This window comes from Oncorhynchus mykiss, chromosome 17, assembly GCF_057628025.1.
Source record: "Oncorhynchus mykiss isolate SJ-2025 chromosome 17, ASM5762802v1, whole genome shotgun sequence".
NCBI classification, from domain to species: domain Eukaryota; kingdom Metazoa; phylum Chordata; class Actinopteri; order Salmoniformes; family Salmonidae; genus Oncorhynchus; species Oncorhynchus mykiss.
Genome location: NC_143038.1, coordinates 22417682 through 22433153, shown reverse-complemented (window position 1 = coordinate 22433153; position 15472 = coordinate 22417682). Strand labels below are relative to the sequence as shown.

The 15472-nt window shown below is 42.6% G+C and overlaps 1 protein-coding gene across 1 annotated transcript; it reads right to left on the bottom strand.

Annotated features, from left to right (window-relative positions):
• Positions 1–475: 475 nt before the first annotated feature.
• On the bottom strand, positions 476–3889 carry LOC110493877 (ciliary microtubule inner protein 1-like). The gene is made up of 4 exons (XM_021568435.3): positions 3713–3889; positions 3125–3206; positions 2816–2914; positions 476–727 (listed from the first exon to the last, which is right to left on the bottom strand). The coding sequence occupies exons 1-4, from the start codon at positions 3775–3777 to the stop codon at positions 572–574; spliced, it is 402 nt and encodes a 133-aa protein (XP_021424110.1). The 5' UTR covers positions 3778–3889; the 3' UTR covers positions 476–571.
• Between the last annotated feature and the right edge of the window lie 11583 nt (positions 3890–15472).

The window sequence follows — 15472 nt, the reverse complement described above, 5'->3', positions numbered from 1 at the left end:
GATAAGATATTGATACATGGTCAATCATACTGCCATTGAAAAAATCATACCAAGTATATCAAATGGGAACAAACATTGTTTAAAATTCCCTCCTCAAAATGAAAATGTTGGACCTTAACAATTACATTACATTTGTGGGAATACAGCACCATTGACTACAGGATAATGAAAGGAGAGAACATAATATCCTATAAATAATAAAATGATTGTCATTGGATCAAAATATCCAAGCACCCATTGTGGTAATTTTGTTGGATATAGTATGCAATATTTGTGTTGAAATTAAATGTGAGAGACAGAAGTAAATAAGAGCAGATTAATAGTATTGTATTGATTAATAGTATTTTGTATTGATTAGTGAGAATTTATCAATATTTAAAAAATGCTGATAGTGCTAATTTCATAGGATTTAAGAGTATGTGAGTACCTAAAGGAGGAAGTGAGGAGGACAAAGACAAAAAAGAGCAGGGGATAAGGGAAAGTCATATATTGAGTAGTCATCAATATTGAGTCTGTGCACGGCATCGCCAAGGCCTAGGAGGTAGGCGTCATGGCAGAAGAGTTTTTTTTTTCAGCTGCAGGCATCGAAGGCCCAGCCCAGCTCCTTCAGGAAGCTCTTCTTCCCACACTGGACCTTTCCGTAGCGCTCCAACTGCAACTCGGGCACTGCCGAGCGCCAGCCAATCTGAGCCTGGGTGGTCTGGGGAACTGGGGGAGAGGATCCCACCTGCAACCGACCTCAGTGTCACACATAGCTCAGCATTACTGTCTGCAAATGGCACCCTATTCCCAACATAATGCACGACTTTCGACCAGAGCCCTATCATTGTCTTCCAACAGGTGAGATCACTGCTACATGAGGCTCGTCACTCTAATTGACGTAAGACAATTGGATCCCTCTCGGTCATGGTCAAAAGTAGTGCACTAAATACGTTTTTGTTATGTAATGGTGCACAGGGTTGGGGAGTAACGGATTACATGTAATCCTTTACATGTAAGGGATTACAAAAGCCAGCAAAAATATTGTAAACAGATTACAGATACTTTTGAAAAACTAGATGATTACTTAGAGGATTACTTTAAAATTCAGAAAGGATGTTTGCGAATAAAAATCTGACACTTCTCCGTTTTCTCAATGACATTCAAATCATAATTGAAAAAAGGCACAAGTTTAAGTTTGTTCCACCTGAGCGAGTCTGACCACAAGTCAGAGACCACTATGATGACACACCAAATGTTTTTGATGGATCGCGGGAAAAGAAAAGAGCAGGAATAGGCTTTTGTAGACTGCAGTCCAAGCTATGTCTACCAATGGTGTGACTGCTGTTGGCATCCAATGATTATCCACCGTGAATTAACACTTGGAGGTAAGGATAACAGCACTGGTTTAGTCTTCGGCAGTAGTCCAGGACTCCTTCAAACATTCAATCTCCAGCTGCGTACCCCCTCTAGCACCAGGGTCAGCGCACTCTCAAATGTTATTTTTTTTTGCCATCATTGTAAGCCTGCCACACACATAAGATACATTTTTTAAACATAATAATGAGTGTGAGTTTTTGTCACAACCCGGCTCGTGGGAAGTGACAAAGAGCTCTTATAGGACCAGGGCACAAATAATAATAATCAATAATTTTGCTCTTTATTTAACCATCTTACATATAAAACTAACCACAGGCTAATGAGAAGGGTGTGCTTGAAAGAATGCACATAACTCTGCAATGTTGGGTTGTATTGGAGTCTCAGTCTTAAATAATTTTCCACACAGTCTGTGCCTGTATTTCGTTTTCATGCCAATGAGGGTCGATAATTCACTCTCACATAGGGTACATGGTTGAAAAGGGCATCAGTGTCTTAACAGCGCGATTTGCCAACCCTTGACGGGACTGCACGTAGCCCTGAGGGTATACCTGGTCTACAACAATAAGGATATATCACTTATTATTGATACCTACATAGCGCATTGATGTGAGTCACTGCTGCTCTCTCATTTAGCTATTGGCGCCTTACGTATGGTATTTGAACCCAATAATGGTTGAATTCAATAACTTTAAGCTGCCTATCAATCATTGTTTTTGAAACCAGTGGACAGCCAGTAAAACATGCGCTCGAGCAACAGCTGCACAGTGCAGATCCAAGCCTATGTAATACAAGTGGGGCTTTTTTTCTTCAGTAGTGCTCAGAGCATGCCATTCCATGAGCGCTGCATTTATTTTTCAACTCGAATCAATGAGCCCAATCAGTCCTCCATGACAACAAAATCAAAAAACAACAAAGTAGGGCTGGCTGGGTCATGCTCAGGTAAAACAATTTAGCTAATCTATACTTCCATATTTCCAAGTCCTATTCTTGAAGATCAAGGGGTATAACATTTATTGGAATGACTGGAATTCTGATAGACTTTGGTTTTTATTGTAAAGATATACTTTAATTGTATTGTTATATGAAGTAGAACGCGATGTGTTAGAAGAAGCCTACATAACCCAACGCATAAAGTAAAATGTTACATATATATATGGCCAGCTATGTAAACTTTAACATTGATTTATCCTGCAATAGATGTTGTTCAATTGGTAAAATACATTTTTGTCTTCTTCTAATGCCTCTTAAGGGGAAAGTAATCTAAAAGTAACAATATTTGAGTTTGGGTAATCGAAAAGTTACGTTACTGATGACAATTTTGGACAGGTAACTAGTAACTAACGGATTACATTTAGAAAGTAACCTACCCATCCCTGGTTGTGCACTACTATATAGTGCACTCCCTTCGACCAGGGTCTTACTTGACCTTGACCCAAAGGAGTTTGTAAGGACTCACTTGGATATATTTCTCAGGTGGGGTAGGGGGTCGTGTTTTAAGATGTTGAGGAAGCTCCAATTTGACAACGTCCTTCAGCTTGTTGCTCTCCTCCTGCATCTGTAAACATTGCATGAAATATCTGAACATCTGAAGAAACTCATAGATATGTGATCAATCAACCCAATAACTTTGATTTCATTGTTTTGATTTAAATGGTGCCCAGTTCAGTCTGTCCGAACCTGGCTAATCAATAGAGGCTATAGGGTTGTATTCTCAAGAGGTAGAACTTGTTATGTGTTCATATTGCATCAGGTTTCACTTGCTTACCTCCTTGTAGGACTTGGTCAAGAATCCCCATTTATTGGGCCAGGCTTTGGCTGACTGAAGCTCTATTTTGACATGAACTTTCCTGAAAATGAATCAAAGACATGTATAAGGCTTTTGAACAAACATTGGACCTGCAAAACATGGCTCCTAAATAAATTAACACAGATCAGAGAACCAAATATTTCAAAAACAAAGATAGTTTCAACGATAATCTAGAGAGAGTAGGCTAACCCTCTACTGAACCTGAGTAAAATCAATAAAATCAATATATTCTAAACTAAATATTCTATACTGCTACTAATGCTAGTACTACTACTACTACATGCCTACAACTACTTGTTCTACTAAACTTGCCTACTACTACCACCACCACCACGATTAACTACTGCTAACCAATCCACCATTACTGTAGTACCACTACTGCCACTACTACAATAACAATAACACATCCTCATCTTGAACAAAAGTGACAAACCTTGTGCTATATTAAAAAAAGAAAGTCGAATTTGTCAGCAAAATTCAAGGAATACATAATATAACATTGAATTGCATTTGTTTTGTTGTAAACTCAGACTTTAAAGAGTTTACCAGATTTCATCTTTATCCACAAAGCTGCATTCTTCACCAGATCCAAGTGGTTTGCAGGCTGCCATCTATGCTGGCAAGCGTGTCTGTCTCTCTGTAGTGTGTGACTTCTCACCTTTCAGTCTTATATAGTCTTGTATGTTATACTAACAGATATGTTTACCATCACCATAGCAACATAGTGGAGTCAGAGAAACTATCCTTTTGTGTATCCTTGGAAACAATTCCAAATCATTTGAGTGTCACACATTGTGTGAAATTAGAAACAATTTGAGTAAACAATAATGAGTGTTGTAATGGACTTGAACTATATACGTACATATTTTTAACTGACATTTTAAAGTTAATAATCAGCACCCCCTTTTGAGCAGCAATTGCTCACATCAATTTATACATGTCTTCCTGCAATGCATTTAAAATGACAGTTTTTATAGCAAAAAAGGTAAATGGAATTGTGACTTCCTTTAAGCTTACATTTCACTGTTAAATGGCGTCGATGATAGTGATTTGGCACTCTTAGCAATACCTATTGAATATTTAAATAAAAAGGCATTTGTTCTGACCTAGAGGTCAGACCTCAGAGGTCCCAAAGCTGGATAACTACCTCCATAACGTCTCTTACCTTACAGTAATCACAGAGCAGTAGTCCAAGCTGACTCAATGTAATAGTACTACTCTTAGCAGATGCAGTATTTCAGACTGCCAGTAGAGGATGTTCTCTTCCTTCTTTTGAACTGCATCAATACCCAACCTCGGCCATTCATCAAAATTTACAGAATGGGTACCTGGAGGAAAATAGGGAGGCTCATGGTTTTTCAATTTCATTCAAGGGGAAGAGTTAGTATTTTTTTTAAAGCAGTCCAGGGGAGGGTCATGTAATTTGTCATTTATGATATTTCTATATTTCTCAGTGCTTTAGAATGAAATCAAATCAAATGTTATTTGTCACATGCGCCGAATACAACCTTACAAGGAAATGCTTACTTACAAGCCCTTAACCAACAATGCAGTTTTAAGAAAAATACCCCCCAAAAATAAGAGTAACAAATAATTAAAGAGCAGCAGTAGAATAACAATAGCGAGGCTATATACAGGGTGTACCGGCACAGTCACCGGTTAGTCGAGGTAATTGATGTAATATGTACATGTAGGTAGAGTTATTAAAGTGACTATGCAAAGATAATAACAGAGAGCAGCAGCAGCTTAAAAGGGGGAGGGGGGGGGGGCAATGCAAATAGTCTGGGTAGCCATTTGATTAGATGTTCAGGAGTCTTATGGCTTGGGGATATAAGCTGTTTAGAAGCCTCTTGGATCTAGACTTGGTGCTCTGGTACCTCTTGCCGTGCGGTAGCAGAGAGAACAGTCTATGACTAGGCTGGCTGGAGTCTGAACATTTTTAGGGCCTTCCTCTGACACCGCCTGGTATAGAGGTCCTGGATGACAGGAAGCTTGGCCCCAGTGATGTACTGGGCCGTACGCCCTACCCTCTGTAGTGCCTTGCGGTCGGAGTCCGAGCAGTTGCCATACCAAGCAGTGATGCAACCCGTCAGGATTCTCTCGATGGTGCAGCTGTAGAACCTTTTGAGGATCTGAGGACCCATGCCAAATCTTTTCAGTCTCCTGAGAGGTAATAGGTTTTGTCGTGCCCTCTTCACGATTGTCTTGGTGTGCTTGGACCATGTTAGTTTGTTGGTAATGTGGACGCCAAGGAACTTGAATCTCTCAACCTGCTCCACTACAGCCTCGTCGATGAGAATGGGGGCGTGCTCGGTCCTCCTTTTCCTGTAGTCCACAATCATCTCCTTTGTCTTGATCACGTTGAGGGAGAGCTTGTTGTCCTTGCACCACACAGTCAGGTCTCTGACCTCTTCCCTATAGGCTGTCTCGTCGATGTCGGTGATCAGGCCTGCCACTGTTGTGTCATCGGCAAACTTAATGATGGTGTTGGAGTCATGCCTGGCCGGGCAGTCATGAGTGAACAGGGAGTACAGGAGAGGACTGAGCACGCACACCTGAGGAGCTTCCGTGTTGAGGATCAGCGTGGCAGATGTGTTGTTACTTACCCTTAACACCTGGGGGCGGACCGTCAGAAAGTCCAGGATCCAGTTGCAGAGGGAGGTGTTTAGTCCCAGGGTCCTTAGTTTAGTGATGAGCTTTGAGGGCACTATGGTGTTGAACGCTGAGCTGTAGTCAATGAATAGCATTCTCACATAGGTGTTCCTTTTGTCCAGGTGGGAAAGGGCAGTATGGAGTGCAATAGAGATTGCATCATCTGTGGATCTGTTGGGGCGGTATGCAAATTGGAGTGGGTCTAGGGTTTCTGGGATAATGGTGTGCCTGACCAGCCTTTCAAAGCACCTCATAGCTACGGACGTGAGTGCTACGGGTTGGTAGTCATTTAGGCAGGTTACCTTACTGTTCTTGGGCACAGGGACTATGGTGGTCTGCTTGAAACATGTTGGTATTACAGACAGGGAGAGGTTGAAAATGTCAGTGAAGACACTTGCCAGTTAGCGCATGCTCGCAGTACACGTCCTGGTAATCCGTCTGGCCCTTTGGCCTTGTGAATGTTGACCTGTTTAAAAGTCTTACGCACATTGGCTGCAGAGAGCGTGATCACACAGTCGTCCGGATTAGTTGCTTATTCTCTGCTGGGCACGCAATATCAAGTGTGCCTATAGGCTATTTGGTGTGGTCTCAATCAAATGATCCATAGCCTATAGGCTACGACGTGCCTGATCTGAGAAGCACAGAGCAAAGTTATATTTCTAAGATAGCTGCAATGGTGTGAATAAAAACTAGGCTGCATTATACAGTGCAATGGATATTCCAACCCTGAGCCCCAACCTGCTCTACTCTTGCTGATCAAAAACTTTTTTGGTGTTGCCTAACCAATGCTGTACCGTGTAGGCCTGCAGTGGCAGTTCAGGAGGAGAGTCAAATAATTATTCAGAATTTTATTATTTATTAGGCCTGGTCCCAAAAAATCTATATAGTGTGCGTGGACTAGCCTATAGCCTATATTCTGTTCAGTTTGAGAAGGAGAGCGTGAAGATGAGAAGGCGGACCGGAGGTCAACTTTGATAGCTACCTACTACTATAATTGATTTTAATGAAAACAATATTTTTCTTGCCCTTGGTGTATTTATCAGAGTTATTGACCTCACAATAAGCCAGATTCAAGTAACTTTCAATGTGGTGCTGAAACTTGAAGCAGCAGTCACAGCACAATCAATCGGAAATGGACAGCCTATGGTGCTGAAAGTAGACAATTTTGGATTAGGTATATTTCATTTAAACTGTTTTCATTTTAATTAGACTTTACCAACAACACGAGGGCTTTGTGTTGGAGCCTGTTTCTTCCTATTTAAGAAATAAGAGGTAGGCCTACCTGTTTGACAGACAAAATTAGGCTATAGGCTGATATATCCATAGATTTGTTGGCCAATTCCTCCGCCCACCATGTGCTTTTTAAATAGCCGACCTCTGTGTCAGTGAAGGACTCCGATGCATATGGGCATATCATTGTTTAGTTTCTTTGACATTCAGAGGATGAACTACAACCTTCTATAGCCAAGGAAACAAAAAAGTACTTTGCTTGAGAAGTAATCTTATTCTGTCACTATAAATTGATTAAGCTATTCACTTTCTGTACTATAGAAAATGGTTAAACCCAAACAGCTTTTAGGGAAACACCTTCTGTTATTGAGTTAAGCAATGGAAGTAGAGTAGCCAGCAGTTAAAGCTTAAATGTTTCTGTGTCGGTAGGCTTACCGTCTGGGGTGGAAAGGCAGGCCAAACTTTTGAAAGTACCATGCTCAGATTCTTACCGACGCAAACAAGACACACTGATTTGGCATTGGAGAAATATGATAAGATAAACTCATAGGCCTATCTCTCTGTCCATTCTTAGTCTGTAATTTCAGTGAATTGTGTGGTAGCCTATTAAAAAATATTCTGCTTTTGCTATGAAGATCTTTCCACCCTTACTCTTGTCCATGGTGGTCTGTGAACCCACAACTTTCTGGCCTGCAGCCCTGTACACTGTCAAAATTCCTGCGTTACCATGTAATGCTTACAGGACGAAGAACTGTTCCTAAAATGGCATATCAAAGGCTCTGGTCTGTCCAAGAAGTGAGGGTAACCGGTAAGGATGTTCTCTGCTAGGGCAAGGTCACTTGTTTTTCTTTTAAAGCGTTCAGGAAGGATTTAGGTCAAATATATTTTGCTGAGGGAGGGCGATCCATTTTCATTTCAGAGAGGTCCCATTTTCTCCATGTAATCCTTATTATAAATAACGTTCACATTATGATAAATCTGGTGATATTGTGTCACCCATAAAATGGTGCCAGAGAAGAAGGCAGATGTTTTACATGTCCCCAAACGATTGTGTTTTTTTTGTTCGTTTATTTGCGTTTTTTGTAACTTATTATTTTACTTATTTTGTACATAATGTTGCCGCTACTATTATGACAAAAATAACTTCTGGACATCAGAACTGTGATTACTCACCACGGACTGGCAGAATAGTTTTTTTCTTTTAACAAGTCTGACGAGCCCAACATAAACGATATACTGCTTTCTCGGGAACAGGCCTAGATCCCCGTAATTTGCGTGAAGAGGAGGCGGAGAAAAGGGGGCCAAAGGGCGTGCACCAGCTGTTATTTACAAAAATACATAGTCCAACGCCCCTTGTCTTACAAGAGGCCGCTGTTCTATCCTGCTGATACAGCGTATAACCGCCCAGCTGTATGTTGATATTGTCGTTGTTCAGTCACGACTCTGTGAAACATAAGATATTATAGTTTTAAATGTCCCGTTGGTAGTTTAATCTTGCGCGTAGGTCATCGATTTTATTCTCCAAGGATTGCACGTTTGCTTGCAGACCGTCAGGATGTCCAGGACCCAGTTGTACAGAGTGGGGTCGAGACCCAGGGTTTGGAGGGTACTATGGTGTTAAATGCTGAGCTGTAGTCAATGAACAGCATTCTTACATAAGTATTCCTCTTGTCCAGATGGGTTAGGGCAGTGTGCAGTGTGATTGTGATTGCATCGTCTGTGGACCTATTGGGGCGGTAAGCAAATTGGAATTAATCTAGGGTGTCAGGTAGGGTGGAGGTGATATATGGTCCTTGACTAGTTTCTCAAAGCACTTCATGATGACAGAAGTGAGTGCTACGTGGCGATAGTCATTTAGCTCAATTACCTTAGCTTTCTTGGGAACAGGAACAATGGTGGCCCTCTTGAAGCATGTGGGAACAGCAGACTGGGATAAGGTTTGATTGAATTGAATAACTCCGTAAACACACCAGCCAGCTGGTCTGCGCATTCTCTGAGGACGCGGCCAGGGATGCCGTCTGGGCCGGCAGCCTTGCGACGGTTAACACGTGTAAATGTTTTATTCACGTTAGCTGCAGTGAAGGAGAGCCAGCAGGTTTTGGTAGCGTGCCGTGTCAGTGGCACTGTATTGTCCTCAAAGCGAGCAAAGAAATTGTTTAGTTTGTCTGGGTGCAAGACATTGTGGTCCGCGACGGGGCTGGTTTTTCTTTTGTTGTCCATGATTGACTGTAGACCCTGCCACATACCTCTCGTGTCTGAGCCATTGAATTGCGACTCTACTTTGTCTCTATACTGAAGCTTAGCTTGTTTGATTGCCTTGCGGAGGGATAGCTACACTGTTTGTATTCGGTCATGTTTCCGATCACCTTGCCATGATTAAAAGCAGTGGTTCGTGCTTTCAGTTTTGCACGAATGCTGCCATCAATCCACAGTTTCTGGTTAGGGAAGGTTTTAATAGACGCTGTGGGTACAACATCACCGATGCACTTGCTAATGAACTTGCTCACCGAATCAGCATATTCATCAATGTTATTGTCCAATGCTATGAGGAACATATCCCAGTCCACGTGATTGAAGCAATCTTGAAGTGTTGAATCCGATTGTTCGGACCAGCGTTGAACAGACCTGAGCACGGGCGCTTCCTGTTTTAGTTTCTGTCTATAGGCTGGGAGCAACAAAACAGAGTCGTGGTCAGATTTTTCAAAAGGAGGGCGAGGGAGGGCTTTGTATGCTTCGCGAAAGTTAGAATAACAATGATCCAGGGTTTTGCCAGCCCGGGTCACTCATTCGATATGCTGATCAAATTTAGGGAGCCTTGTTTTCAGATTAGCCTTGTTAAAATCCCCAGCCTCAGGATATGTGCTTTCCAGTTTACATAGATTCAAATGAAGTTCTTTCAGGGCCCTCGACGTGTCTGATTTGGGGGGGATATACACGACTGTGATTATGATCGAAGAGAATTCTCTTGGTAGATAATGCGGTCAACATTTGATTGTAAGGAATTCTAGGTCAGGTGAACAAAAGGACTACCTGTATGTTGTTATGATCACACCACTTCTCGTTAATCATAAGGCAGACACCCCCGCCCTTCTTCTTACCAGAGAGATGTTTGTTTCTGTCGGCGCGATGCGTGAAGAAACCAGGTGGCTGTACCGACTCTGATGACGTATCCTGAGTGAGCCATGTTTCCGTGAAACAAGGAACGTTACAATCTCTGATGTCTCTCTGGAATGCAACCCTTGCTCGGATTTTGTCTACCTTGTTGTCAGGAGACTGGACATTGGCGAGTAGTATACTCGGGAGCAGTGCGTGATGTGCCCATCTACAGAGCCTGACCAGAAGACCGCCACTCCGTCTGCCCCTTCTGCGGCGCCTTTATTTTGGGTCGCCGGCTGGTATCCGATCCATTGTCCTGGGTGGTGGACCAAACAGGGGAGGACCAAACAAGTCATATTCCTGGTCGTAATGTTGGTGAGTTGACATTGCTCTTATATCCAATAGTTCCTCCTGACTGTATGTAATAAAACTTAAGATTTCCTTGGGTAACAATGTAAGAAATAATACATAACAAAACAAAATACTGCATAGTTTCCTAGGAACGCAAAGCGAGGCGGTCATCTCTGTGCCAGAAATGCCGGACTGTTCTCTCTGCTACCACACGGCAAGCGGTACCGGAGTGCCAAGTGTAGGTTCAAGAGGCTTCTAAACTGCTTCTACCCCCAAGTGTCACGCTTGTTGAAATGAGTGGACCAAGGCACTGCATGCGTAGAGTTCCACATTATATTTAATAGTGAAACCTACAACTAAAAAAACAACAAAGAATATAACAAACGTGCAGCATTGAAGTGCTCAAGGCAACTATACAAAAACAAGATCCCACAACAAACTGTGAAGACGCACCGTAGATACAGCGCATAGAGCCGGCGCAGGATATCCTGGACCCTGGAGGCGTACCGGAGACCAGGAGCGCTGAGCAGGCACAACCAGTCCTGGGCAGATACCCACTTTAGTATGACAAGTGCAGGGAGCTGGCACAGAACGCACCGGGCTGTGGAGGCACACTGGAGACAAAGTGTAGGACCGGAAAACATGGCACCTGAACGGTGACCAACTCCACACGGTGAGTACAGGGAGTTGGTTCTGGTTCCGATTTTGGCTCCACCAACCACCTCATGTACCACCCCGTGTGCCTCCCCCCCAAAAAATGTTTTGGGCTGCCTCTCGGCTTCCGTCATGGTCGCGAACCCTGGTGTAGTCGTTGTTCCTTCCTCGCTGCCTCCATCTGCTCCCATGGCACAACAAATCCCACAACAAGCAGGTGGGAAAAGGCTGCCTAAATATGATCCCCAACCATGAAGCACGGGGGTAAGCATTTCACTGTAAAGTACACCTGTTGTATTCAGAGCATGTGTCTAATAACATTTGATTTGATAAGATGTCTATTATGCGGGTGACATCAGCAATGGATGTAATGTATTGTAATCTGGTGTCATACTACACTGAAGTGGGTGCGCCACATCTGGGGTGTGTGGGTGTGTGTGGGACTGGATCAATGTCATGACGTGTGTGTGCCACATGACTTTGTGGAGTGGACAAGAGAGGGAAAAGGTCATTTAATGTCATAGGACAAAGTAATAACAATCCAGTAGTGTGTTTGAAGAGGCGCGGATGATAGGACGTGCTGCGCTTATAAAACCCTAGAGCACTTTTTATCTCCTCTAATCTAGTATGCACTGCAGTTTCACAGTCATAGACAATGTCCCAAATGCCCCTGACTATGTCGCTGTTCGCTACATAGTTCACTAATTTTGACCAGATTACTATGGGCTGTGGTCAAAGGTAGTGCACTATATAGGTAATAGCTTGCCATTTGGGGCGCAGAGTTTCACTTCAGACAGATAACTCTCCTCAGGGCTTTCAAGGCTTATGTTTTTAACAGATCCAGCATTTAACACATGCTCTTACCCAGAGAGACTTGCACAGTGAGTGCATACAGTGAAATAAGTGGAACAGCTGCTTTTGATGAGCAACGGCATAAAGTTTAGCATTATATGTAAAATACTTCCACAGTGCTCCCATAGAAGAAAGTGTGAAACTCAAATGTTTCAGAAAAAATGCTAAACACTTTCAAAGCGATCTGGAAAGAGAGTGCTGTTAGAGAGAGTCAAGTGTACAACTTGAGTATGTTCTAAATCAAATGAAAGGCTTACTTACAAGCCCATACCCAACAATGTAGTTTTAAGAAAAATACCCCAAAAAATAAGAAATAAAGAAACAAATAATTAAAGAGCAGCAGTAAAATAACAATAGTGAGGCTATAGACAGGGGGTACCGGTAGAGTCAATGTGCAGGGGCACCAGTTAGTCGAGGTAATTGAAGTAATATATACATGTGTGTAGAGTTATTAAAGTGACTTATGCATAGATAACAACAGAGGGTTGGGGGTGCAATGGAATGCAAGTAGTCTGGGTAGCCATTTGATTAGATGTTCAATCGTAGAAGCTGTTTAGAAGCCTCTTGGACCTAGACTTGGCGCTCCAGATCCACTTGCCGTGCGGTAGCAGGGAGAACACAAATGGCACCCTAATACCTACATAGGGCTTTACACTACAATACTTTGAAGACACATACTAGTACCAGGAAAAAATACATTGGGAGTGTAAAGAGATGGATCTAGATTCAAATCAATGTTTCCCAGACTACCTCCAGAGGCCCTATGGGACCTGGTCAAAAGTAGTGCACTATTTAGCGAAAAGGATGCCATTTAAAACATAGTCAGGGAGTGAATGACCAGGGCCGTAGCCAGGGTCTGAGTTTTAGTGAGGTCTGAGTTTTAATTAAAGTTCATTTACTGCATTTCCATACTATTGAAAAACTCTGACAAAAAAAACAATCTACAAACACATAGCCTATTAGCTATACAATTAGTCACTACACATGAACTCAAATTAACTCAGCACCGGGATTAAAAACTAGAATATAACAAGAGGAAACACACAATACACAACCAAGTTTCCATATTGCACCAGTATTCTACAATTCTAAAAGGATCTGCATGGTATATCCGCCGTCTGCAGTGGCCGTACAGCATTTACAGCAATGCAGCCTCTGCAGAAGTCAGATTATTCATACTTCTTGCGTTTTGGGGAGCTGTCATACTCACCCAATAAATTGGTCTGTACCACACCACTTGTAGTGATTCATGGCTAATCTCTGTAGCCATCCAGCTAAATACAATCAACTGGCTAAACTAAAAGACAAGACCTTACCTCTTCTGAAATGTTGGGGTTTGATTCCCGGTGCTTGGCATAAGAGCTCAGCCAAGATTGCATGAAGTAAAAAGGCTGCACCGTTTTACCACTTGCATCTCCATCCCGAATCTCCTCATTGTCCCCTGAGCAAAATTAGCCTACATTTAGGCTATTGTTTATATGTTTATTTCCAACTATGTTGAGGTAAAAATCAGAGTAGAATGCTTTTATGGATGTCAACCCCAATAAATGTTCATGCCATCGTCATCAATCAACTGCAATGCAGTTTAAAAGTACTTTGATTACCAACACCGAATTATGTGTGCTAGCTATGCTACCAGCTTATACAAATGGGAGTTAGCATTTAGCAGTCGCTTTTTCTAAACTTCTAAATGTTTTCCAGTGAAAACAGCCATCAATATCCTAATCGGATTTTAGTAACCACATTGCAGGACTTTTATAATACATCAGGAATGATGGATTTGATAAATATCCACCTTGTTAGATCAGATTTGTTGAATGTGTGCCAATCCAGCATTCTTCTGTTCCACACTTTCTGCATTCCATTTACCTCTTTACCACATCTACCCCATTACCTCCCCGATCTCTTTCCAGGAGTTCAACATTTTTTAGTGTCTTTGAATTCCCTACACGAGTTATCATAAATATATTTTTATTTGTGAACCTGTTCTGATTGCCTTTCATGAAATTTCTCTATGTTTGTTGTCAAGGAAGTTGTCAAGGCAGTGAGTTTGTGTTTATAAGGAATGTATTGCCCCTCCTTGCATCAACCAATCATGTCACCATTTTCTTTACAGAATTTGGGAGGCGCACAGCAATGTGGTATGGAGGCTTTGCAATTGTGTCACACCCTCTGTACGGAGCCTCCGGACCTCATTGTCGGATCAAAAATAAATTGGCTTTAACTCTCAACAGTAAGTTGAGAACAATACTGAGTTCCCAATTATTTGTTCTTACTAAAATGTTTTTTGTTGTTGTCCGGACATCGGTGTCCTCATATGTAGTCACGTCCCTGTGAATGACCTCTACATTTGAGCAAAAAAGGAATTGATTGAGGAACTTTGCCTCATGCTGTTGCAATCAGAGGAAAACCAGATCCACAGCACCAGGAAATTACCTTGGAGAGCGGATACGACCAGAACTACACATTGACAGTTCTATCCTCAGCTGTAGCCTATTGGGATTATCTATTGCAACCAGATGGATTGTAACAGCCCATTGTGTTTTCATCCTCAGTTTCTATCAATCCATCCCTCCTCTCATCCTCCTCGACAACAAAGTCAGAGAAGCCAGTCCCTCCGTGGAACCTATGACGGCAGCCATGTGGCTCAAAAAGTACACTTCTGAGAGGCAGTTGCACCAGGAAGGTGGTGTGGGCTGCCGTGGCGGAAGCGACTGAGAGCACTGGTTGGCTGAAACCCTGTGGAGGTCTGCATCTGTTTCCTGTCCCTGGCTGGCCGCCCATTGCTAAGAGCTTTAGACAGGAGGGTGGGGGCCAAGTTTGTACAGCTGCACCGACTCCCATATGAAGAGGGGAGAGAGAGCGAGAGGGGTAGATTTGATACCCCTCATAGGATACTAGAGTCCACTTTTATACTGAGCCAGTTTTTCCTCATGTCTTGTGTTTGGTAATCTGAAAATAGAGTGCACTAATGCTGAGGAGTTGCATGTTAAATCAACGTATGTAGCAGAGGTGGTTCAGTAATGTTTGGCTGAAACCTGGTGTTAGCACCCAGTACCAGCAGACAACCCTATTTGGTCTGCCAAATACAGTGTATCCTTTCTGGTACTATCAAATACTTTAGCTGTGCTTGAATTAGCTTTTATTTTTTATCTTTATTTAACTAGGCAAGTCAGTTAAGTACAAATTCTTATTTACAATGACGGCCTACCCCGGCCAAACCCTAACCCGGACGATGCTGGGCCAATTGTGGGCCACCCTATGGGACTCCCAATCACGGCCGGTTGTGATACAGACTGGAATCGAACCAGGGTCTGTAATGACGCCTCTAGCACTGAGATGCAGTGCCTTAGACCACTGCTCCACTCAGGAGCTTGCCTAGTGATAGAACCAAAAGTGCAAACTCCGCCCATCTGCCACTCCTGGCAGGCTCAAGCAAAAGTATATAAACCAAGGTCTTTAGTGTTGATC